Here is a 27,249-nt window from a genome sequence, read left to right as displayed (position 1 = left end):
AACTCCATCCATCTGTATCCCCTACTTTACTGCCACTTGGGCATCCCATGGCCATAGAGCAGTGGTTCCTAACCTTTGGGCCTCCAGATGTTTTGGACTTCAACTCCCAGAAATCTCCACCATCTTACCAGCTGTTAGGAAGTGTGGGAGCTGAAGTCCAAAACACCTGGAGAACCTCAGGTTGAAGAAACCTGTAGATGGAGATATCCAGCAACTCCGTCCATCTGTATCCCCTACTTTTATTGTTGCATGGTCATCCCATGGCCATAGAGCAGTGGTTCCCAACCTTTGGGCCTCCAGGTGTTTTGGACTTCAACTCCCAGAAATCTCCACCATCTTACCAGCTGTTAGGAAGCGTGGGAGCTGAGGTCCAAAAGACCTGGAGAACCTCAGGTTGAAGAAACCTGTAGATTGAGATATCCAGCAACTCCGTCCATCTGTATCCCCTACTTTTACTGTTGCATGGTCATCCCATGGCCATAGAGCAGTGGTTCCCAACCTTTGGGCCTCCAGGTGTTTTGGACTTCAACTTCCAGAAATCTCCACCATCTTACCAGCTGTTAGGAAGCGTGGGAGCTGAAGTCCAAAAGACCTGGAGAACCTCAGGTTGAAGAAACCTGTAGATGGAGGTATCCAGCAACTCCATCCATCTGTATCTCCTACTTTACTGCCACTTGGGCATCTCATAGAGCAGTGGTTCCCAACCTTTGGGCCTCCAGATGTTTTGGACTTCAACTCCCAGAAATCTCCAACAGCTTACCAGCTGTTAGGAAGTGTGGGAGCTAGAGGCCCAAAGGTTGGGAACCACTGCTATAGAGGCTAAAGAAACACAAGTGCTGACCAGGCAACATCCAGTTGGAGGTCCATTGAAGGAGAGGGATGAAGGAGCAGAACTTCGTGTCCCACCAGGTCAGATCAGGATCCCAGCCTTACTGTTACGTTACGGCTGTATCATTGATGTTGAGCGTGTCATTTACAGCATAACTTAGCCCACATAAAAGCAATAACATGCTCAGTTTCAAAATCCTGAACTAATGTGAAGCAAGTTGGCTGTGTTTACCCAAGCACCACGCTTCGGTATCAATCAGCCACACATTAGAACAGACGGAAACGTGAACAGAGGAGAATGAATGTGGCACATGTGGGAAGAAAGGTTGATCCCGTTGATAGATATTGGGTGGATAATGAATGCAAAATAGGTAGTAGTTGAGATAATTGGGTGCTTTTTATTTCATGAAAATGTAATGGGATAGTTGCACCCAAGCCACATCAAGGGAATTGAAGGCAATTACATGTCATTACTCCGCTTATGTTATTTGGGTACTCAGCAATTTAGACACACTGTAGTTTTCAAATAAAAATGTAAAATAAGCTTATAGTCTAGTGAAATGCTGAGAAAAACACAGACGGAATCCACGTTATTTTGGGTTTCCCTGTGCAAAATGACATTTTAATGGTTCTATAGGGAACGTGTGCAGGGAAATGAGATGTTGAGGCATTAAGCTCCCTGCCTGATTGTTTGAATCCCACCTTAAAACAAATGGAGACGGTTGTGTTGATGAAAAAGGCGATTCTGGGGCTCAGCGCTGATGTCTGGATTCCTTTTTGGTATTAAACTTAATGCTTTCTTCTAGTCTATTTCTTCCTTGCTCCAAGAATGTGTCCAGAATGCACACTGTAAACAAATTGTTGTTATTGTTCCTTGAAACCGTGCCGACTGCCACTCATAATCACTTTACCTGGCCCTGCAAATCCTCTGGGCCCATCTTAGAAACAGATAGAAAATCCTAAATAATCCATTACATCAAAACCTAAGGATTTTTTCCATGAAAGACAGATAAGAGCGAGATGCCCTGACCTTTCAACAGAGTACTTTTTCCAAGGCAGAACTATGATTATCAAGGCAAAGAGGAAAGATCATCCCATGCCATTTATTTCCCAGGCCTTTTCTGTGCCATGTATCTTAATAGCTTCCGATTCTGATATAAGATCCAAGCCCCGAGTGAATCCTACCGGCTCTCTATTGAATAGGGACTCGATATCAATCTGGAAGCTTTTTTTATATGAAGAGGAGAAATAAAATTAAGGCATTATATGGAACCCTCATTATCAGAACCTTGATTATCTAAAATAACTAGTTAATTGAATTGGCCGCCTGTCCCCTACCTAGATTCTGATCAAGACAGTCCCATCCAAAGTCTTTGTGCTTATTCAGATTTCTAATTAACTACATATTGAAGATGTTGCACTAAATGGCCTAGGAGAGAAGACATATTGCAGCATAGTCCAAAAAAGTGACTTTTCCACGTTCTTCTTAGAGGACAATCTCATCAGATGGTGCCCAGAGATTACCGCTCCCAGCTTTTCTTCTGCTAAATGGGATCCTACCATCTCCCATGTGTGTATATATATATATTAGGGTTGTGCATTTGTATGGAATTACTTACCGTTTCTGTTTGTTCAATTTGTATGGCCCCGTTTCCATTTCCGTCCGCCGCTGACGAAAATTGGTGCTTATACAAATGGGCTTTTCTGTCCAAGGTCCGAAAAAGCAATTTTTTTTCAGACCTTGGGCAGCAAAGCAACATGTCCTACAAGCCAGACCTATGAGCCATCGAGTGCTCAATGTCTTCTAGATGTGGTTTGCAGGGCCTACAGGTGAGCGCCGAGCACACAATGCTCATTGGCCTTGTGAACCAGGGCTATGAGCATTGAGCACTTGATGGCCCATAGGCCTGGCTTGCAGGGCCTACAATTGAGTGTTCGGTGCTCAACTGTAGGCTTTGCAAGCCGGGTCTATGAAACATTGAGCCCTCAATGCTCGTAGTCCTGGCAGGCAAAGCAACATGTCCTATGAGCCGGACCTATGAGCCATCAAATGCTCAATGTCTTCTAGAAGCGGCTCGCAGGGCCTACAGGTGAGCGCCGAGCACTCAATGCTCGTTGGCCTTGCGAGCCAGGGCTATGAGCATTGAGCACTTGATGGCTTATAGGGCTGGCTTGCAGGGCCTGCAATTGAGTGTTCGGTGCTTGACTGCAGGTCCTGCGAGCCAGGCCTATGAGACATTGAACCCTCGATGCTCGTAGTCCTGGCAGGCAAAGCAACATGTCCTACGAACCGGACCTATGAGCCATCAAGTGCTCAATGTCTTCTAGTTGCAGCTCGCAGGGCCTACAGGTGAGCACCGAGCACTCAATGCTCGTTAGCCTTGCGAGCCAGGACTATGAGCATTGAGCACTTGATGGCCCATAGGCCTGGCTTGCAGGGCCTACAATTGAGTGTTCGGTGCTCAACTGTAGGCTTTGCAAGCCAGGCCTATAAAACACTGAGCCCTCAATGCTCGTAGTCCTGGCAGGCAGGGCGTATGAGCATCGAGAGCCCGGCGCCTGGCAGAAGGCCCTGCGAGCCAGGGCCTACAGTCTAGTGACAAAAATCATCTGTCCAAATGGCTACCATTTCCCACTGCCTTTCATTTCACTGTTTCTTTTGTTCCCATGGGGTTGTACCGTTCCATGCAATCCAAATGGACAAAATGGTAGAAAACCACAAAAGAAACAGATGAAACAGGATTCGGGCCCAACCCTAGTGTGTGTGTGTGTGTGTGTGTGTGTGTGTGTGTGTGTGTGTATGTGTGTGTATGTGTGTGTGTGTGTGTGTGTGTGTGTATATATATATATATATATATATATATATATATATATATATATATATCTGCACTGAGCAAACTTGTTCAAAGCATAGGCTCCGTGATATGCTGTATTACAAGCATGGTGAGATAGATGTCTTACATTGCACCCAAGACTGTCTCTTCTCGTTGTCTCCCAGAATCTTCTCTCCATTTGAGACTAAGATGTTTTTGCTCTCCAGGTAGACTACCATGGTCTCTTGCCATGTTGCTTTTGTGAGGGATCCTAAGCATCCCCTCTTTGGTCATGCAAAATCACTTTGACTGGAAGGTTGAGAGTTTCTGTAACTTGTATCCAACCAAAGCAGCTTTTCCAGGTCTTGTATAAATCCAGTTTGCTTGAAGATAAGTTAATCCATAGTGTGATTTCAACTATTGATAGCAATGGGTTGTTGTATGTCTTTTGGGCTGTGTGGCCATGTTCCAGAAGTATTCTCTCCTGACGTTTCGCCCACATCTATGGCAGGCATCCATAGCCCGAAAGACATACAACAACCCTGTGATCCCGGCCATGAAAGCCTTCGACAACAGATTGATAGCAATATTTGTGTTTATGTTTTGAGTATTTCACATGAGGCAGAAACTGATTCCTGAACCCTAACATATTTTAATGGAAACCTCTTGTAGCCTCCGAAGGCTGAGAGCCTGAATGGCCTTCTCTTGGGATATCGCATTTATTACCGGGAGTTGGAATACGAAAGCATGGGATCAGGACCAGAGTCCAAAATCATTAAAAACCCATCGGCTTTACGAGCAGAGCTTACACGTAAGTAGCCAATGTGTCATTGTGTGTCTGTATTGCTCTTTCAATGGAGTCTGATTAGTTGTTAGTCTCTTCATATTCTGCGTGAAAGCTTTAGAAGAAAGGCTGGGTTTTTTTGCCACTTTGTTTTTAAAATGGTTAATGAAAAAGAGTGATTTGCACTTGTTCTGACATGTATTCCGTTGCTTAGCGGAAAGGTTTACGATATGTCCAAGGAGGTCATCCAAACAGTGCTTCCCTCCCTCCCTTCGATCCTCGGCACTCACAATTACTCCCGGCTTTCTGCCGTTTCCATCTTGTGGCTACCCTAGTAGTAAATCAGGTGTCCAAAAGTAGCTCGCCTAGTCCATCAAATTAAAGTCTGTATCGATTGGGAGAGCGGGATAAAGGGCGGAGGGGAAAAGAGAGTTAGAACGTCGCCTGCTGTGCATTCCACGTGCGGATGAAACCACAACCTGAAAATGCAGGTGTCCTTCCAGCCCCAAAGTTTACAACCTCTGTAAAATATCTACATTTTCCAACCCTAGCCATAGCTGGATCTTGGGGATTCTTCTTCCCCTGGCCACCCGTCCCTGATGCATTATTTTTGGTCCAGTTACAGCATCCCATGTCATTTCCTATTCCCTTGCAAGATGAGCGAACCCTTGTGACTGATGATCTTTTGGCATGTTCTCTAAAAATTGATGTGGCTTTTATTGCCTCTCAAGGTCCGGTCCTCAAGCTCAGAGCCGTTTACGGGTGGACGGCGTTGTTTCCCTCCACCTGCGCTGTGTGTCATTTGCAATAACAGTCTTCCCTGCACCCTAACCACTTTCTGCTTTGCTTACCCCGAATAGCCCAAAGCAGCTTCAAGACAGTGAACAGCAGCTCTGTATTAACAACGTATGAATTAACACGTAAGTGTGTGCATGCCAACACCGAGCATTGTTAGATCCATCTCTTTGCAATTGTACGGCTTCCTGGTGCCGTTCCCAATTTATCCTCGGGGGATTCCGCTTGTGGGATCTGCTTTCAAATACCTACTCTGTTTACACTTTTTTTTCCAGTATACCAGGTGTAGGCAACAAAGATAATTTATTCTCTTGTTATAGCAAAGCATCACTCGAGGGAAATGTGGATTGGATGCCTTGCTGGCAAAATGTATGGAGCTTGGTTCATATTTCTAGGCCATCACAGGGTTTTCTTTCCTGTATCTGAATGCTGGCTCAGATCCTCAGCTACCTACAGGGCTAAATTAGAAAGGACCTGGAGAAAGCCAGGTCATAGCTAAGAAACCTGTACAGCTGGAAATAAAGAAAATGAGGTTAGATGTCTTTAAAGGCCTGCCTGCTTTCTGTTGAGGACACTTCTGCGTGGCGTGCCTTGGAGTGGAGCCGAGAAGGTCAGCAGAGAGATTTGGCCCCACAGATTTTAATTCTCGTCTTCTTTCCCAGCGTCTTCTACACAGAGTCCCCTGTGAATATTTAGCCTCAGATAAGAAAGGAATTGAATGGAGCTTCTGTCAGTCTGACAGAAACTTTGTGTTTGCAAAGGGATCTTGTAAACCCTTAGAGACTAACTAAGAGAATGAGGTTGGTAGCATACGCTTTTGTAGACGACGTCGTCTTCTCCAGGTGCATGTCAGGAAGTAAACATAGGACTTTATCACACTGACACATTATTCCACTACAGTCATGTTAATATAATGGATACATACCAGGTAGAACACATTCAGAATTGCACGTCTCTTCAATAATAATTAATAATAATAATAATAATAATAATAATAATAATAATAATAATAATAATAACAACAACAACAAGCAGTCAAAGAAGAAGAACAAGCCTTGGCAGAATAAGCAAAGTGAAGAACCTGCTTTGATTGAAGAAAACTCATGACCATTCATCATTCACGGCACCCTCGCAGTGATGTTGACCGGCTATATCTGCCTAGAAGATCTGGTGGCAGAGGACTCTTACAAGTCAAACAAGCAGTCAAAGAAGAAGAACATGCCCTGGCAGAAGATGGAAAGCAAAGTGAAGAACCTGCTTTGATTGAAGTCAAAAATCAGAAATTCCTCAAAGCACAGCAGATAAAGAATCAGTACAAGAAAACTGCACTACAAACTAGAGCTGACAGCTGGCACAACAAAACATTGCATGGAAAGTTCCTTGACAAAATTGAAGGAAAAGCTGATAAGGAGAAGACCTGGCTCTGGCTCACGAATGGGACCCTGAAGAAGGAGACAGAAGGCCTGATCCTTGCAGCCCAGGAGCAAGACATCAGGACAAAGGCAATCACGGCCAAGATCGAAAAATCAGCTGATGACCCAAAATGCAGACTGTGCAAGGAAACTGACAAAACCATTGATCATATCCTCAGCTGCTGTAAGAAAATTGCACAGACAGACTACAAACAGAGGCACAATTATGTGGCCCAAATGATTCATTGGAACTTATGCCTCAAGGACCACCTCCCAGCAGCAAAGAACTGGTGGGATCACAAACCTGCAAAAGTATTGGAAAATGAGCACGCAAAGATACTGTGGGACTTCCAAATCCAGACTGACAAAGTTCTGGAACTCAACACACCAGACATCACAGTTGTGGAAAAGAAAAAGGTTTGGATCATTGATGTCACCATCCCAGGTGACAGTCGGGTTGACGAAGAACAACAGGAAAAACTCAGCCGCTATCAGGACCTCAAGATTGAACTTCAAAGACTCTGGCAGAAACCAGTGCAGGTGGTCCCGGTGGTGATAGGCACACTGGGTGCCGTGCCAAAAGATCTCAGCCGGCAGTTGGAAACAATAGACTTTGACAAAATCACGATCTGCCAACTGCAAAAGGCCACCCTACTGGGATCTGCACGCATCATCCGAAAATACATCACACAGTCCTAGACACTTGGGAAGTGGTCGACTTGTGGTTTTGTGATACGAAATCCAGCATGTCTGTCTTGTTTGCTGTGTCATATAAATAATAATAATAATAACAACAACAACAACAGCTATAGAAGCAAAATAACTGTTGCTCTGTTGCTCCTGAAGCTGCATCTACAATATGCTAACTAAATAATTTTAGTTCTCAACCGGTGGGTCCCCAGGTGTTTTGGCTCACAACTGCCAGAAATCCCGGCCAGTTTACCAGCTGTTAGGATTTCTGGGAGTTGAAGGCCAAAATATCTGGGTACAAATAGGTTGAGAACCATTGTCTTGAGGTTTTTTGAGGACATTGAAGGTGATGCTTATCTTACAACCCAATTATTTGTATTTCTAGAGCTGAAGAAGTACAAGCGGTACGAAGTTGTAATGACAGCGTATAACATTGTTGGGGAGAGCCCTGCCAGTGCCCCCGTGGAAGTCTTTGTCGGCGAGGCAGGTAAGCACATCATTTGCTAAAATCCTCGAAAGTAGAACTGGCATAACCTGAATGGGAATATATTCCTAGTTTGACCTACAGAAATTATAATTGAGCCCTGTAATTGAGATGTGGAACTTAAAAGGTATAGAATATCAGAGCTTGCATTTTAATTCAACGTCCTGGAACACCAGAGTCAGCATGACAATTGAACTGGTGGATGGAGTTGTAGTCCAAAAAAGTAGTCTGGGAGTTGTAGTCCAAAAAAGTATATTTCCAGCTTTGTCTAGAATAGAGTTTGCTGCATTTTTAAAATTGAGTTTAATCATTCTGCGATTCTTGAGATTGTATGGGTATGCGGGGGGGGGGGGGGATTCTGACAAGGTGTACATTAACTTGGTTTAACTGACTCTCTGTTTCTTGCATTCCCATCCAAAATGGGTGGTTGGTCCCTTCTCTTTTGAGCTACTTGACGTGTTCCTGAGAGTGCCATTCTCAGTGCCAGGCCACACGTTCCACAGACTGACGCACAGCCTCATTTTCTCATTGGACTCAGGCGTGTCAATGTGGGTTCCCTCCCCACAAGTTGACCTGATTTCGTGGCTGCGTCCTCCTGTCTCGGCACTCCGTGTCCCTTTTTGGAGGAAGGGTTGCTGTGCGAGGTCTGACCTCTGCTCCCGCCCAGCGCGACTCCGTCTGCTTTCACCCCGGTTACCCTCATCTTTCATATTTCACATGCAAAGGTTTCATTTCAAATTTGAGAATTATTTTCATTACCGTTCCATTACATTCGCAACGGCATGGGCCTTGGACAAGCTATTAGCTCTTCCTGACCTTTTTATTTCGAACATTGCCGTGATGTTCTGTTATCTTTTGCGGAAACTCCATAAATTTACCAGGGCAGCTGTGCTCTGGGCTGGCTCTTACTATTACAGTGTCGTCCGTTGCTAATATATGTTCCCTGCTGGTGAATTTTCCATTGGCAAGAAAAAAAGAAAGGATGTAGGGAAGAAAACCGAGACTTAAATTTCTATAGTAAGCTTCAAGTCATTAACCGTATGCATGCCAGGATCACCAGTTTAATTAATTAATCAATTTATTTATTTACAGTATTTATATTCCGCCCTTCTCCGGGCGGATTACAATGAACATATATATGGCAAACATTCAATGCCATCAGACAAACAACATACAGTATAGACACACACAGAGGCAATTTTAACATTTCCAGCTTCATGTGGATATGCTCGATTCCAGCCACAGGGGGAGCTGTTGCTTCATCATCCACGAGTGACACCGAGTGCCGTACTTCCTCATTCCTTTCCACGTGCTGCTGGCAGTTTTATGATGTCATAGATTAGTTAAATTAGCCTCCCGCATAAAGTGTACCTAAATTTCCTAGTTGACAGATGCAACTGTCTTTCGGGCTGCTTAGGTAAACAGTGAACATATATATGGCAAACATTAAATGCCATCAGACAAACAACATACAGTATAGACACACACAGAGGCAATTTTAACATTTCCAGCTTCATGTGGATATGCTCGATTCCAGCCACAGGGGGAGCTGTTGCTTCATCATCCACGAGTGACACCGAGTGCCGTACTTCCTCATTCCTTTCCACGTGCTGCTGGCAGTTTTATGATGTCATAGATTAGTTAAATTAGCCTCCCGCATAAAGTGTACCTAAATTTCCTAGTTGACAGATGCAACTGTCTTTCGGGCTGCTTAGGTAAACAGTGAACATATATATGGCAAACATTAAATGCCATCAGACAAACAACATACAGTATAGACACACACAGAGGCAATTTTAACATTTCCAGCTTCATGAGGGTATGCTCGATTCCGGCCACAGGGGGAGCTGTTGCTTCATCATCCATGAGTGACACCAAGTGCTGTGCTTCCTCATTCCTTTCCATGTGCTGCTGGCAGTTTTATGATAATAATAATAATAATAATAATAATAATAATAATAATAATAATAATAAAACTTTATTTATACCCCGCCACCATCTCCCCAACGGAGACTCGGGGCGGCTTACATGGGGCCATGCCCAAAACAATACAATATAAACAGCATATAAAAGAACAGCACATCACAATACAATAAGCAATACAATAAATATAATATCCATTACAAAATAAAACACGGATGATGTCATAGATTAGTCAAATTAACTTCCCGCATAAAGTGTACCTAAATTTCCTAGTTGACAGATGCAACTGTCTTTCGGGCTGCTTAGGTAAACAGCAAGCCGGGCTGTTTAATGGTCAGGAGCTCAATCTGACCCGGGCTTCAAACTCATGACCTCTCGCTCAGTAGTGATTTATTACAGCTGGTTACTAACCAGCTGTGCCACAGCCCGGCCCTAACAAAGAGCCAGAGAAACATGGACTGTAGGGTTAACACTGCACATCTTACATGTCTATAGAATTTGTGAAACTCGCTATGTCTTTGTGGAATAATAAGTCACAGGCAACCACAAGCAACTCAGTCCCATTGGTTTGTCCACATGGAAGTTTGCATCCTTAGGTTCAGGAAGAGAGGAAGGCATTGTGTCTGCTGACATGTCCTTTGCTGAAGCCTCCTCGCTCTTTGAACCCCATGGGAGCCCTGAAGAAAATTCTGCTGAAGGTTCGCCTATCTCATTATAGAGCAACAGTCCTGGAAGCCATTGAGATGTTCTGAACCTCTGTCCTTTTCACCTTGTGCAAGCCTTTCCACGACTCAGCTGCCAGGCATGATGCTTTGACTCCATGACAGCTATCTTTTGGATCCACCTTCCCATTGGCATCCTGCGCTAGCCTTTTTCTTAAACGCAGCATCCCCATTGCTCACCAGCCTTCAACTTTCCACCAGCTAATGATGAGTTTGGGGCACCGGCCCGGTAATTCAATAGAACTGCCAGTTGTCAGCTGCTTTCTCATTTTGGAAGGAGCGGAAGAACAAAAGATGGCAATATCAACCCTACAGTCCATGTTTCTCTGGCTCTTTGTTGACCTGCAGAGCTACCTTTGCTGCAAATATAATGGAAAGTACGGAGCTTGAAGGAGATGTGTTTGTGTGAAGCCAAACAAGGAAGAAGAGAATAGAGAATGGAGAAAAGTGATAAACCCTTTGGCAAGGATGGCATGCATCCTTATAACTGTTGTTGAGACTGACAACGGGAGCTAATACAGCTTGGATATAGATCCACACCCACCCCTTCCTTCCAATGTAATTTCTAAAAAATGATAATGAGCGGTGGTGTCGACTCGGATGTTCAAGAGGAGCGCAGAAAGAAAGCAGGTCTGAGCAGAGAGGTTTCCTTAATCTGATTTCGACTAATGACTGTCTTGTTTCCTCTCCGAAAAGCCAGCTACCTGTCTTGTGCTGCTTCTGTTAGGCAAAGGAAAAGCCAGAGAAGCAAAGGACAGTAATACCATTAAGGCCCTTGCCTGAGCCTCGCGTTTCCTTTTTCGCTCATGTTCTGAATGAGCCAGAAGCAAATCTGTTTTCCCACTGTTAACTGTAATTATTTCCCATCGCTTCCCTGCTGGTGCCGACTGCTGTATGTCCCCAGGAACGGCTGAACCTATTATTTTCCATCAGCTGTTTTCCCACCTGTGTCTGAAGCGTTGCTTGTGCATCCCCCAAAGGCTCGGCTCGGCTGATAGCAGCGGTGGGAGAAACGGCCAAATTGGGTTTCTGGGAATTTCAACGTGCCGGCCCAGAAATGCAAAGAAGGGGCTCCAAGGTGCCGGCGGGCAGACTTTGCGGCTCAGAAAGGAAAGTCGAAGGAGGAAAACGGGCTCGGGAAAGCTTCCTGGCGAAGATAAAGAAGAAAGACGTCAAAGCTACACTTAAAGCACCTGTTCGGTTTTGACCTGGGATCCAACTGGAAGCGTTGCTGCCTTTGTTTCGCACGATGAAACATTTTCTTCTTGTTCAGCCAAGGCATCGCAATGTCCATACGCTGAGCCTCGGTGCTTTGGATCCAGCCCAGATGGCTGCCGTTTGAAATTCCCTTCATTTGCCCGAAGAAAGAGGTGGGGATTCTGGAAACCAAGCGGGTCTTTCAGCTTCCATTTCCCAGCCTGCAAACCCCTCTGCCCCGCAGCTGTCTCTCTCAATCCCTCCTCCGGCTGCCCAGCCGTCCTCCTTGGCTGCCATCCCAGCGCACAGAGAGGTGCCTTGAACCCTGCCGACGCCAACGTTGGAGCAGGATTGCACCCCTCCATGAAGCACACTTTCTTCTCTCCCACTTGTTGCCAGAAATGCTCTGAATTCTGTGCAGAATCCAGACGTACTGGCGCTGTTACAAAAATCTTGGAGATGAAGTAATTTGGTACGTATTGGACGGCACGGCTTGAGCGAGCCATATGCACACCAAAGGCAGAAGAGCGCTGCTAAAAATCAAAGAACGGAAATACATACCCCGTGGCACTGTACTTTTAAAAGAATCTCATTTATTATCGTGTCTTTATCCTGCTGTTCATCTAATAACATTAAGGCACTATAGGTTAGGATGTACAGTAGAGTCTAACTTATCCAAGCTAAACGGGCCGGCAGAAGCTTGGATAAGCGAATATAATAATAAGAATAATAACTTTATTTTTATACCCCACCTCTATCTCCCCAAAGGGGACTCAGGGTGGCTTACATGGGGCCAATCCCGAATAAAAACAATAGCAATATAAAACACAACAATAGGCAAAAAACATGCACAATTATAAAAATTTAAACATTAGCCAATAAAAACAAATGACAAGAACTAATAAAAACATGGATTAAAATGGATAGGTGATAAAAGTAGGCTGTGTAAAGTGCACCATATCTTGGATAATAAGGAGGTGCGAAGGTGCAACCACCAAAGACTCAGAGAAGAGACCTTTTTTTTAAAAAAAAAATTCTTTCTTCTTATTCACTTTAGATGGTAACGCAACTTGGTTTATAATATATGCGACAGAGGCTTAGATGTTGGAGGAACAATAACAAGTTTATTCAGGCACAGAGCTGAGCAGTTACAATGTTGTTTCTCTCTTAAAGGCACTTTTATTAACAGTTACAATACTAGAATAAGGTAAGACAAACTCCCTAAAGTGTCATTGCTTTTACTTAAAGTAATTAGAACTTCTTTCTCTGCTACTTTTAAACCACAGTCACCCTGTGATATACGATCACAGATTCTCTGTTCCTTACCAGACACAGTCTACATTAAATATCACCAAACTTATTTTAAACAAACTCAAAAATGAACAATTGAGTCTCCTTGATCCCCTCAACCTAGGATCAATCTTCCCTGTGCCTCATCAGAGCACAGACTGAATCACAGACTCACTTATCCAAGCCTCGTTTATCCAAGCTTCTGGATTACCAAGCCATTTTTGTAGTCAATGTTTTCAATATATCATGATATTTTGGTGCTAAATTCATAAATACAGTAATTACAACATAACATTACTGCGTATTGAACTACTTTTTCTGTCAAACTTGTTGTATAACATGATGTTTTTGTGCTTAATTTGTAATCCCTCCTTATTATCCAAGATATTCGCTTATCCAAGCTTCTGCCGTCCCATTTAGCTTAGATAAGTGAGACTCTGCATACAGTAGAGTCTCGCTTATTCAACATAAACAGGCCAGCAGAACATTGGATAAGTGAAAATGTTGGATAATAAGGAGGGATTAAGGAAAAGCCTATTAAACGTCAAATTACTGTATATACTTGAGTATAAGCCTAGTTTTTCAGCCCTTTTTTAGGGCTGAAAAAGTTCCTCTCGGCTTATACGCGAATGAGGATCCTGGCTGGCTTATGTTCTGGTCAGCTTATACTCAAGTATATAGGTAATCAGACTTAGGCTTATCTTATTATTATTATCATAAATTACAATTTTATGTAAACATTCAAAAACATTAAACTTATTGATGCCTCAAATAATGTAATTTTATTAGTATCTATATTTATTTTTTATTTTTGAAATTTGCCAGTAGCTGCTGCATTTCCCACTCTCGTCTTATACTTGAGTCAATAGGTTTTCCCAGTTTTGTGACAAAATTAGGTGCCTCGGCTTATATTCGGGTCGGATTATATACGGTACATTACGATTGTACAAATTAAGCACCAAAACATCATGTTTTGATACAAGTCTGCCACTTGTTTGGGAGCATGGCTGCATTTGTGTTGTTGTTGTTGGACGTGTTGGCCCGTTGCGCGATGCTGCCTAGAGAAACCGCCGTGGATCCACATTATCTGCTTTGAACTGGATTATACGAGTCTACACTGCCATACACAAGGAGTCAATTCTTGTACCTTTTGTTAATATATGAGATGGATGGGTCGTGGTTGCTTCCTCTGAATTCTGTGTCACCAAATAAGGCAAAATACGAGAATGAATCCTGCCTCCCTGCTTCCAATTTCCATCCTTTTCATCTTCTGTTTTTGTGGCTGACAATGTTCCAGTCTGCCATCCACTTGAAAGAGAGAAAAGAGGATCCGTGTGTTATAACATTTCAAGGAAGCACGGTCACTATGGTTTTGATGCTGATCCCACATTCATAGCAGAATGGCTCTTGGCTGTGCCTTTGCTCCTTCAAGGATGAATATCCCGGTGTCAGCATCTCACAGTGTGAGTCTCTGGAGACTGAAATCCTCTGGAAAAGCACCAAGCGAAATGGGGAATGAACTGTGTTGGTTTAACCCAAGATCCCACTCTTTAGATTCTCCCCGTTTAATCTTGCAGACAGAGAATTGAATCTTTGAAACGATTTGCTAAGAAAGAATGTCCAGATTGAGACGCATGCCAGATGGGTTCATCCGCCACCCTTAATTCTCGGTTGGTAAGGCAGCAAGAAGATAATTTGCACTGGTTTCACATTGCAAGCTGAAGCAGCTGACTGAGCGCCTCATTAACAGCTCATTAAGCTGTTAATATTACTCATAAGCAGTTTTCCGTGCGACTCGATGTGTTGCATTGCGCGGCTGTGGCTCCTTGTTTAACTCGTAGCAAAGTACCCTGATTTGTCACATTGAGAAGTTGGAAGGAGGCTTGCGCTTATCCCAGAACCAAGATGCTTTGTTTTCTTCGCCTACATTTTCCTTGCCATCATATCCCATCAACAAACAACAAGAATCAGCTATTTCCTGACAGAAGAATGTCCCTCTCTTGCTTGATGTGATGGAGCTGAGCTGTAATGACGTTTGAACATAGTGCTTTCATGTTCTTCTATCCCAATGGTTCTCATCCAGATGTTTTTGGCCTTCAGCTCCCAGAAATCCTAACAGCTGGTAAACTGGGAGTTGTAAGCCAAAAACATCTGGGAACCCCAGGTTGAGAACCACTGTTCAACCCTTTCCATTGCTCAGTGCTAGCTTGCTTATGACTTGTTCTGTGGAAACTGTGGTCTTCTTTCCTTCATCCTCGCTCCTCTGCATCTACAGCTCAAATTCCATATCTAGTTGTTCCTGGATGTTATTGAGCAGACAAAGCATCATAGGAATTGTAGTGGCATCTCCCACTCTTCTGCCGTGTTGTATATTCTAGGGTACATAAGCCGGGCTGTGGCGCAGGCTGGAGAGCAGCCAATTGCAACCAGCCGCAATGAATCATTCTGACCAGGAGGTCATGAGTTCGAGGCCCGCTCGGAGCCTATGTTTGTCTTGTCTTTGTTCTATGTTAAAGGCATTGAATGTTTGCCTATATGTGTAATGTGATCTGCCCTGAGTCCCCTTCGGGATGAGAACGGCGGAATATAAATGCTGTAAATAAATAAATACATACATAAGCCGGACTGTGGCACAGGCGCAGGCTGGTGAGCAGCCTGCTGCAATAAATCACTCTGACCATGAGGTCATGAGTTTGAGGCCAGCCTGTGGCAGGGTGAGCACCCATCAATTAAAAAATAAAAAATAGCCCCTGCTCATTGCTGACCTAGCAACCCAAAAGATAGTTGCATCTATCAAGTAGGAAATAAGGTACCACTTAGAAAGTGAGGAGGCAAATTTAACTAATTTACGACATTGGAATGAGGAAGTGCCGTCAGAGTGGATGATGAAGCAGCTGCTCCCCCTTGTGGCCAGAGAAGGTTACATTGCCTCTGCGTCTGTCTCTGTCTCGGTTCTATGTGTATATGGCATTGAATGTTTGCCCTATATGTATATAATGTGATCTGCCCTGAGTCCCCTTTGGGGTGAGAAGGGTGGAATATAAATACTGCAAATAAATAAATAAATAAATAAATAAAATATTTCAAGACTAGGGTGTTGCTTTCATTTCTGCTGCACAGACAGACCTTGAATGAGCTTTGTTGGCCCATCACTCTGAGGGTTTCAATGGTGATCGAGCCCAACTCCCTGCTCCTTTAACATCACTTCTGTTACTGTGGATGAGGGCTGAAGAACCTCAACTAACCTTCCATTTCATGCTAGATCATTGTGACAGTTCTCACATCCCACGATATTTGTTTCGTTCCATGTTCTGAGACTTTGGGGGAGCTACCAATACAAATAATGGAACTTTTCATATCAGGGTAAGTTACAAGCAGGATTACACCACGTTGTGACCTTCAAGTCAGACAACAAGATAGGGCAGAAGGTTGGCAGAAGGTTGGCAGAAGGTATATGCCTACTAATAATGTGCTCACTTCCGAATCAATTCCATTGTGTTGTCTTCAACTAGGATACAATCTGGGACATCTCAGGAATAAGGAACCTCTCCTGGCGATATATGGGCCATTCCACCCTGCTTTACTGGTTGATTGTCTTAACATTAGAAGCACTGATTTCCCCCTTGCTCTAGTTTCAGTTTCATTCTCGTGCATCCGGTCTTGTGTTCTCTTGCATCCCAAATGAGGCGAGGGAGAGGAAGCCTTCATTACAGAGGGCAAAGGCGGGCAGTGGGAAGCTAGCAATTTGAAACACATGTACTGCCGCAGTTTAATAGAACAATTGTATGCTAATCTCTTGTAGATTTCACAGAAAACCGTTGGCTGGGACAGAGGCCTTTGCAGCAGCTTTAGCTCCCCCTCGTGGCCTTTGGCAATGATCATTGTCAAAGCAGCCCAAAAATCAAGAGAGAACAGCACGCTCCCTTTGCTTAAACAGAAGGAATTAGCGCTGTAATCAACAGTAATTTAATGAGGAGAAATACTGTTATTAGAAGCCTCGTCGCTGCAGCCTGACCTTTCTGAGATGCGTTCCTCGATAAGGCTGGCATCCTACAGATCTCAACAACCACTCGAGAGCTGAAAGCGAGCTGGAAGATGACTAGGATGGGTGGGCGGACGTTTATTGATGTGCAGCACAAAGCAAATTATTAGCGGAGAAGTTGATCATTCAACAGGATACTGAGGAAGTGTTTGGGAAGCTGATGGGCAGCAATGAAGAGCACGTTTTCTTGTCATGTAATTCATATACTGTGGCACACAAGAAAAGGCCAAGTGCCAACCTGGATGACTTTAAAATGGGGTCAGATTCATTCAGGGTTGTCAGGACCATCCTAAGAGGCTCTAAGAGAGCTAGATATCACCTCCATCCGTCAGCTGTTAGGAGATGAGAGAGATACTCAAATCCTGCAGGTTGATTTCTTATAGTCCAATGGTTCCCAGGCTTTTTTTAAACCAAGGACCACTTTGACCTGGGACCACTCTCCAACATTAGTACCAAAAGGTTACGAATCAGTTTTTGGTCAACTTGAGATTCGGTTTGGTTATTTGAGGTTCTGATTCAGAACATTTCATTGGATAGACCACATCAGCTCTAGTTTCTGATACAGAGCATATGCCATCTAGTAGTTGCCCTCTGCTCGTCCACAGAAAACCATATTTAACAATCTAGAGCTATTTTCCTCTGCATGTATTGTGGACTTTATTTTAGTTCTCCCACAGGTTGGGAAACCACTGTTATAGTTAAAAGTTTGACCACAGAATTCTCAATGTAATAGGTCTTTGGCCTGCTCCACCATGACTCTTCTTAGGTTCCTATTTTTATTATTTTATTCTTGAAGAACATCACCATGCAAGAAGGGTGGAGTAGAGTTGCAGCTTATGTGCACTCTAAACCAAATAGAGCAATTATGTAAAAGCGTATCAGAATAAAACTGGTCCACAACAAAAGAAAAACAAAGAGAATTCTGTTGGGAATGGATGAGCCGTTAAGCTCTAATCACCCTCTTTATGAGGTAAATTCCCATTAAAATAGCAGAGTAAAGAATTGCAGCAATGAGACTTGCGCGCAGTGTGGGTTTTGGAAGGCCTCTTTGTCATCAGGAAGGCAAAGGGATGCAAAGTTAGCTTTAAAGTTTAAAGCATTTATTGAGGTAAAAAGAAATCCATTGATGGATAGAAAAGGTTTGGCGCTAACTAGCTAATCTATCCTGTTCTAATACACATAGGCGGATTAAAATAACAAAGCTCTAGATAGCTACATCTTGACTAATAGAGGACAGAGGTGCGTCCTTTCTGGAACAAAGCAGGAAGCTGGAATGGCGACCAAGCCTCGTGGGTCGCTTCTGCTCTAGGGCCATAAACATTCCAAAGGCCAAATTGGGGAAGTTACGTCAGAGCCCTAGGAGAGATCACATTTCTAGAAACATCAAAGGGTGGGCTGACCTAAATAGGACGGGAAGCAGGAAACAATGGTGAATCCTATCTAGGCATGCTTTGGAAATGGGGAAAGGATTCCTTCAATCTAAGTCTATCATCTATCTGACTACATTTAGACGAGTAGTCCAGGATGATTCCCAAGAAATCCCTCCTGAGTCTCTCAGGTGGCGGTCATGAGATTGGAAGGTCTAGGTGCCACCACCAAAAAGACCAACCTGATGTGTCTCAAGAGGGGAAGGGAACCAAGGAAAGCTCATATGGAAACAGATGAGCCTTCAGGTACTTCACCCAAATCAACAAAGAGCCCTAATAGTCAGGACCCTAACCCTGAAATGAGCTTTGAAGAACTAAAATGGAGCATAAATGTCGCGTGACCACCTGGGCCGTGAAATGAAGACATACGGCTGTCATTGGAGTTGACGGTTGTGCTGCAGCAGCCGCTAGCAAGCAGCAGTGAAGGCAGGCAGGCAGGCAGCCAGGAGTAATGGCAGGGCTTTCCTCTCTCATTGTAGCATCTTCAGCTGCCAGGAGGTATGAAAGCGTCTCGTCCAGACTTTTAATTATCCTGAAACGTTGGACAGTCGCAGGCTTTGAGGATAAATGAGGTTGCATCTCACCTAGGCCTGCTTGCTTTGCCCATCAGAGCTGGATAATTGTTGCTGGAGAAATGTGTCCAAGCGGAGTCTTTGGCACCGCTGCTTTTTAATGCAATGCTTATGTGCCTGATGGGTCGTCCATCTTGCATTAGGAAAGCAGAGCAGTATATCTCCATATGCTGCACTAAGTGAGGCGCAGGAAGGGGATTTGGATGGCATCCAGATGGGAATGTCGTGGTGGCAAGCGGGCATGGAGGTGGCACTTTCCCTCCCCGCAAACCAAGTCGTAGCTACACATTCTCACCAGGTTCCTTAGTAAACAGGTTATCTCTGCTGCGATGTGGCCTTGCTCGTTGTCATGGACGCATGTGCCAGGTATTTGTCTGGGTTCATGATAGTAATGGGCACAATACTGTCCAGGTTAAGCATTTTGAAGCTCCATTTGGTTTAATGGGAGAATTAAGCACATGCTTAGCTCCACGGTTGCAATCCATTCAGACTGCTCAGAAGCATAATAAGGAGAACCATTTGTGGGCTGAGTTTTGTCTGTTTTTCCTCTCAAGTCGCAACCGATTGTGCCACAGCCTCCAGATTTAAAATGTGAGCTTGGAAAGGGAATCCGAGCTTTTACAGGTAGCAAAGGTAAAAGGGGAACTGTGTTATCAAACTCCACTGAGAGGGCTTTTTTCATCTGTTCATATACATTTTTGTTTTTAAAGATTCATCTCATTTAAAAAACACTCACACTTGAGTTCTCCTACTTTTTCTTCCCACCCAGCTTAGCCTTCTCAATTGTATACCCTCTCCTCGTAATTCAGCATTTCCCTATCTCTTAACTATTCGGTTTCCTCGGGCGATGATCAAGAGTTCTTGTAGAAGTCACCCGCAAATTACCCTGGGATTTCCTTGTTGTGTCAGGAGGTCAGAGCAGTGTGATCCGGCGGTGCCCTTCTTAATCGCTGTCTGATTAATAGCCTTTGATACTGAAAACTGTTCCCTGAAGAGGAGGGCAACCATGTTAAACTGCTCAGGTGAAATGAGACAGTTAGCTAATTGCATTGATTCCAACTGTTCGAGCCTGGCATGCGTTATACCTACGCCGCTCTGTGCTCCAAAGATTATTTATATATAATGCAAGCTGTGCTTGTTACTCTCTTAAGAATTCGTGAGTGTCTCGGATCAGATCATGGCTCTGGTTGCAACGTTGAGGAAGCCAATGCAACTGAGAAGCAGAGAACAGGCAGAAGGATACCCGTTGTTGTTGTTGTTGTTGTTGTTGTTGTTGTTGTTGTTACTGCTGCTGCTGCCTTGTGCCTTCAAGCTGTTTCTGACTTATTACTAGCTTAGGGAAAATCTATCATGGGGTTTTCTTGGCAATATCTAGTTAGTTTCCCATTGCCGTATTTTTTTAGACATAGACCATGGCTTGGCTTGCCCAAAATCCCCCAATGGATTTCCATTGAACCCTGATCTCCCAGAGCTGTAGTCCAATGGTTCCCAACCAATAATAATAATAATAATAATAATAATAATAATAATAATAATAATGAATTCATTGGAACTTATGCCTCAAGTACCACCTCCCAGCAGCAAAGAACTGGTGGGATCTCAAACCTGCAAAAGTATTGGAAAATGAGCACGCAAAGATACTGTGGGACTTCCGAATCCAGACTGACAAAGTTCTGGAACACAACACACCGGACATCACAGTTGTGGAAAAGAAAAAGGTCTGGATCATTGATGTTGCCATCCCAGGTGACAGTCGCATTGACGAAAAACAACAGGAAAAACTCAGCCGCTATCAGGACCTCAAGATTGAACTTCAAAGACTCTGGCAGAAACCAGTGCAGGTGGTCCCGGTGGTGATGGGCACACTGGGTGCCGTGCCAAAAGAACTCAGCCGGCATTTAGAAACAATAGACATTGACAAAATTACGCATAAAAAACTGCATAAAGGCCACCCGACTGGGATCTGCATCATCCGAAAATACATCACACAGTCCTAGACACTTGGGAAGTGTTCGACTTGTGATTTTGTGATACGAAATCCAGCATATCTATCTTGTTTGCTGTGCCATACAATAAAACAATAATAATAATAAAAACTTTATTTACATACCGCCCTATCTCAGGGACTCAGGGCGGTTTCCAGTCATAAAAACAACACATACATTACATAGCAACATAATAACACATTATTAAAAAAGGTAAAACATTACAATTATATAGCAATAAATAACATTTACACAACCTGATCAAGGGGACGGGAACCATAGACCCAATATATTAAAGTGTATCATTTTTTGACCCTGGACCATTTTGACCAGGGATCACTCTGACCAGGGACCACTCTCCAACATTAGTACCCAAAGAGTTATGAATCAGTTTTTATCAACTTTAGATTTCGTTTGGTTATTTGGGGTGCTGATTCAGACATTTGCTTTGGATAGACCACATCAGCTCTATTTCCTGATACAGAACATATGTCATCCAGTAGTTGCCATCTACTCATGAAAGGGGTGATTTGGGAATTCCCCCCAATCACTCTATAAATTGCCGGGTTCTTACCAAGCTGTTATGAGTCATCACTCGGAGTCCAAAGGTTGAGGACAAAAACACCTTTATTTGTAGCTACAGGTAGACGATGACCACACGTAGTGGTGGGGTCAGTAAAGATCGTCTCCCCCGACTCAAGCTCTGGGGTCCTTTTTATACCCTGGTTGTTTACAGATTTCTAGTTCCTCTTTCTGAACTAAATTTTACTGGAAATTCCCAGTTCAGTTTGTGGTGAGCTAGAATTTCCTGAGTTGTCAACAACTTCTAACCACAACTTTCGACAGGTGCAAGCAAAACACATGTAATTTATATATTGCATACATTTCTCAGAATCGGCTGACCACAACTGAATTCTTGCTTAAACATAAACACATGATGTCCTAAGACAGCAAGTTTGCAAACTTTATACTTATGGGGGACAGACTGATCCCTGGATTTTTAAAGCAGACAGGCATTCTAAAATGGAGTCACTTTGGCCAAGGCCAAGTGACCCCTTCATTCCCCCGTTTTTTCTTGTAACCAAGGAAGACATTTTCTTGGTTACACAGGCTATTTCACCTTCCCAATTACAGTGGGGTGGTGTCTTGTTCCATGGTGTTTAACTGCATGTACATGACACGCTGAACTTCCCTGCGCTGAGTGAAAATATCAGTGATCAGTCTGGCAACCATGTTTCTCAAGCACAACATGATACATGGCAGAAAAAGCAAGGCAAGAATTACAATCAGCAAAATTACAAACAATATTTTGATGAGGTCCCTCAGCCACCAGATATCCGGAAAAAAATTCAAAAGCCAATCAATCCAGCCGGTTCCCTTTGGGGTGTATTTAGCCCTTATGGTGAAGACAACGTTGTTAATCTTGGCCACATCAGATTCAATAACTCCAGACTCATTGATGTAATGGCAGCAGGTTATATTTAACCATACACATAAACCGCCTTCTGCCGCCAAAAGGTAATCTAGCGCCATCTTGTGTTGCATGAGAACTCCTGTCAATGAATCAATTTCGGTCTGGAGTGCTTTTATGCCAAAGACAGTCTGATTAGCCATAATTTCCAGCTGTGCGGAAATCCTTCTCAGTTGTTTAACATTTAGGGCAGCTCCCACCCAAGGAAACAGAATTGCTCCAAATCGTTCTCCCTCATTTAGGTACGTATTATCAGGATTGTAGCCACGTTTTTCATCATATGATCTTTTAGGCCTGTTCCACCGGTCAGTTGCTCCCAATGCTTGCAGGGGCTGCTCTCGCGGGTGTATCTCAATATTGGTGGGGACTAGGGTACCAATGGTGCAGGTACCAACCCACAGTGGGGGCAAGACTTTACCTCCCCACTTCCCACATATCCAGAAATATCCCGGAGGCAATCCTCCCATGGCATGGTTGTCAAGCAAAATACCGGGCCTTGGCCTACCAGGAATTTGATATTCCATTGGGAAGTTTCCTCGTGTCCGGACCAGATCTTGCCGCGGTGGGGGTGCAGCTCTCGCCACTGGTGATCGTGGTGAAGGTTCAGCACCACCCACAGGCAGTTGTGGTGGAGCCGCCGCTCCCGCCACAGGTGGCTGAATTGCTGCCTGAGGCAGCTCCGACCCGGGCTTAACCACATACATCTTAGGGGGGTTATTTGCTTTCCCATTACGTGCCGGACGAGAGGGTGGTGTCTTGTCATCACCCTCTGGCGAGGAAGCTTGCCTTCTTAATCTTTGTGGTTGTGGCTGTTTAACTCTATGGTGTATATTGTCATAGTATACAGGGAGAGAGAAATTACAATGGGGGTAATCTCCTACCTCTATAAGGGTGGCTTGGGGATAATTCTTATGTTCAATCTCTGAGATCCCATCTTTTGATCGTGTCAAACAAGCTGATGCGGTTGGTGCAGATTCATCATGGGCCAACATAAATTGAGCTGAATCAGTCAACCCCTCATGGTCAGCGTATGTCCAAGGGGTGAACAGTTTCCATCCACTTAGATCCAGCAATGGACCTGCTTTCATGACCCAACCCTCATATTGGGAACGAGGGCTATGGGCACAAACCCAGCAGTCTTTTACTTCTGCTTCCTTTACTATATCTTTAATTAGTTGGTGGAACATGTTCCTGTCCCAACCCATATGTGCCTGCACCAACGGCATCATGATCAACATTAAAAAGCACAATTGTGTCCTCATCTTTACCCTTGTGTTTGTCCTCAATATTACAACACTTTAGCCAACACAGAAACAGAATACAACCCACACAGGTACCCACAATTCCCCACACCCAAACCCAAGTGTCCATTCGGTCTTTTGGGACACTCTCGGAAGTGTACCCTCCTTCCTTCTTCAAGGCGGTTCTTGGTAACCTGACCTCTGGGGCTAGCTCTAGGTAGCTTCGGGCCCCTCCTCTTCAGGGCAGCTCTTGGTAGCTTGACCCTTAGGGTGTGTGAGTTTGAGTGGATTGTCCTTATGCAGGTTTACCTTCCAGGAGTCAGGATCTTTGGTGGTGTAGTCCCTTTTTGATGCAAGTGTAATGTACCCCGGCTTCACATCTCTTAACTTCACAGTAGTAGGAGTTATCAGGACCACCTCCAGTGGTCGAACGCCTCCAGTGGTTCTTTCCACCTTAGCCGAGGGGATTACACTGCCAATTTTTCAGCCAACCCTGGTCTCCTGGTAAGAAAAAATGTAGCGCAGTAACGGGAAAAGGGATGACACCAGCATACTTATATAGTTTATTTTAACAACATGTCCAGAGATTGGACTTCCCTTCAGAGCCCTGTTCGTTCTTTCCTCGAAGACTAAGGTCAATAACACAATGCAACTTCCAAGCGGTTCCTAACAACTGAGTTAGGCACCCAAGGACCTGGTGCACAAAGGCAGAGCCTTTGCCACCTGGTGAACCAATGGCTAGGCCATTGTCAACCCCAATGTGTAGAGCATCCCGTACCTAGGGATTGCATCCCTTGACATGGCACGCCTGACCTCTACAACTCTCTCAGCAGTGGTTGGCACCCCCACCCTGAGTATATAATCACAAAACTCTAGACCCTTGGCATCTTCGGCGAAATCAACTACTAAGGACTTAAAGAATTACATTTTAACAACAAGACGCCAGCCCATAAACATCCAGGGCTGGGTCCACTAGCCCGGCTGCAACCGGGCCCCAACTGGGCTGGTCTCCCTGGAACACAGCAGCCAAAACCTTGGCTCTATGAGACGCTCTCGCCTCCTCCCGTTTCACTTGCATAGCCTCTCGAGACAAATAAACCTGATTTGCAATTTCCAATATCCTTTCTAATGTCAGGTGGGCCAACCCCACCTCCTTCTGCAACTCTCTCCGTATGTCTGGCCAACATTGGCTGATGAAAACACTTTTCAACACTATCTTTCCATCGGCATGATCATTCCAATCCTTCATATCATAAGGAGAAAACTTCTCAAATGCTTCTCTAAGCCTCTCCAAAAATGCCACCGGACTTTCATCCTGCTCCTGTTCCATCTGGTAAATCCTTCTTACATTGGGAACTCTTGGAGTTCCTTTCTTCAAAGCACAAACAATTAACTTCTGGTACAATCTCAAAGAATCCCTACCATTTGCTGTATTTGGATCCCATCGAGGGTCTACTCTCACTGGGAACACTTTTTCCTGGTATACATCAACAGCATCTAAACTATTTGAGTTTGCATGTTCTCTCACAGCCTCTTGTCTACCTACTTGAGTCAACAACACTCTTTCTTCTGCGGTCAGCAACATTTCTATCAACTGCTTCAAATCCATCCAACTAGGATTATGTGTCAGAATGATACCTTCAACCAGATTTGCCATGCCCCTTGGATCTTCTGTCCAAGCGGGGCGGGCCTTTTTGATATTCAAAATATCTAGAGAGGTGAAGGGTTTATACTGAAACAGATTCCTAGTTCCAAACCTATGGTTCCCTTGATCATCTGGAGAAATGGGCACCAGCTGTGGTGACTCAACTTCACTTAACTTTCCATACCTACGAGCCCTTCTCATTTGCTCCAATTCCTCAAGTGCCTGTGCTTTTGCTCCATTCAGATTCCATTCACTTTCTTCCGGGGGTAGGTATGGTCCGAGGCTAGAACCCATCACAGGCTCCCGCACAGGGACTCTAGCAGCTGCAGTGGGGTGGAATCTCCCCATTGCACCTCCCCCTTTAAGTGGTGACAGTGGAGGATAGAGGGCAGGTGTATATGGGCGAGCCGGCATAGGTTCATGGGCCGGATCCCCTGAATTTGGATAGGGGAGGTACTGCCTTCCCCATTTCTTTCCCATTGGGGTGTCAATTTCCCTTTGGGAATCACCTGAACCAACTCCTCTCTTCCTCTCGGTCATCACATCATCCACATTCATGCATTCACATTCTCCCAACCATTCAGGTTGTTTTCGCACCACATCATACCAAGCAGAGATGTATTTGAACTGATTTGGATGCACGTCTGCAACAAATCTATAAACACTTAAAATCAGAACAGGATCGAGTGAACCTTTGGAAGGCCACTGGGGAGTGAGGGGAAATGAGACCCATTCTAACTCACACAACGCACGCAACTTATTTGGCCTCATTCCTTTCTCAGTAGTGTACTTCTTAAATTGCTCAAAATTATTTAACATACATTGGAGGGGGGTCATGGACCCTCCCGATTCTTTTGATTCTTTCCCACCCATGGTGGTATGTAAAAAAACCAATTTCCTAATGGAGTATGCCCCCGGACCGTGTTTGGATCACCCGTGCACGTCTTGTTACTAGGGTTTGCCTCCTAGACCCGATTGGATCTCCCTTTTCAGGTCTTTCCTAGAGCTCTTTTCTCCCTATGGGGTTCTCTTGGTTCCCAAGGGATTCCTACGGGACCTGGAACTATCTTTACAATTTAAAACTTCCCTCCCCGCAAAGCTTCTTCTTTCCCACCCACTGGGGTGTGAAAGATCAACCCAACAACAACAACAAGCGGTTCAAGAGGTATACTTGCCTAATTTTCGTCCCGTCCCGCGGCGGCCGCCTTTCCACGAGTGGTGGTTGTCTCACAACTTCTGTTTTGGAGGAGAGCACGCCTTCCCTTACCTCGGGTGATGTGAAGGGAACCACCGGTCTTTACCTCTATTAAGAGGCCGTGGCCACGTCTCGGTGCGGACCGTACGCAGCACCCTGGAAGGGGAGGGAGCACGCCTTGCTCCCAAGAGCAACTCCGAGTGGACTTCAACAGAGTCTTGGCAAAACTACAAATCCCAAAATTCCGGGCCCCACGTTGGGCGCCAGAAATGAAAGGGGTGATTTGGGAATTCCCCCCAATCACTCTATAAATTGCCGGGTTCTTACCAAGCTGTTATGAGTCATCACTCGGAGTCCAAAGGTTGAGGACAAAAACACCTTTATTTGTAGCTACAGGTAGACGATGACCACACGTAGTGGTGGGGTCAGTAAAGATCGTCTCCCCCGACTCAAGCTCTGGGGTCCTTTTTATACCCTGGTTGTTTACAGATTTCTAGTTCCTCTTTCTGAACTAAATTTTACTGGAAATTCCCAGTTCAGTTTGTGGTGAGCTAGAATTTCCTGAGTTGTCAACAACTTCTAACCACAACTTTCGACAGGTGCAAGCAAAACACATGTAATTTATATATTGCATACATTTCTCAGAATCGGCTGACCACAACTGAATTCTTGCTTAAACATAAACACATGATGTCCTAAGACAGCAAGTTTGCAAACTTTATACTTATGGGGG

The 27,249-nt window shown here is 44.4% G+C and overlaps 1 protein-coding gene across 7 annotated transcripts in view; it reads left to right on the top strand.

The window, feature by feature from the left end:
• sdk1 (sidekick cell adhesion molecule 1) overlaps nt 1-27,249 on the top strand; it is a 615,491-nt gene that overhangs the window by 522,194 nt on the left and 66,048 nt on the right. For 5 of the 7 annotated variants that reach the window (XM_062964469.1, XM_062964468.1, XM_062964470.1 and 2 more), the window contains exons 33-35: nt 4,314-4,452; nt 5,286-5,345; nt 7,708-7,809. In XM_062964469.1, the coding sequence (XP_062820539.1) occupies nt 4,314-4,452; nt 5,286-5,345; nt 7,708-7,809 (301 nt within the window). The remainder of the gene's footprint in view (nt 1-4,313; nt 4,453-5,285; nt 5,346-7,707; nt 7,810-27,249) is intronic. The other 2 variants (XM_062964472.1, XM_062964471.1) reach the window with 1 other exon arrangement.

The sequence above is a fragment of the Anolis carolinensis genome, unplaced genomic scaffold (genome assembly GCF_035594765.1).
Source record: "Anolis carolinensis isolate JA03-04 unplaced genomic scaffold, rAnoCar3.1.pri scaffold_13, whole genome shotgun sequence".
NCBI lineage: Eukaryota > Metazoa > Chordata > Lepidosauria > Squamata > Dactyloidae > Anolis > Anolis carolinensis.
Note: the sequence above shows the minus strand (reverse complement) of the source record. Positions and strands in the feature narration are given on the sequence as shown.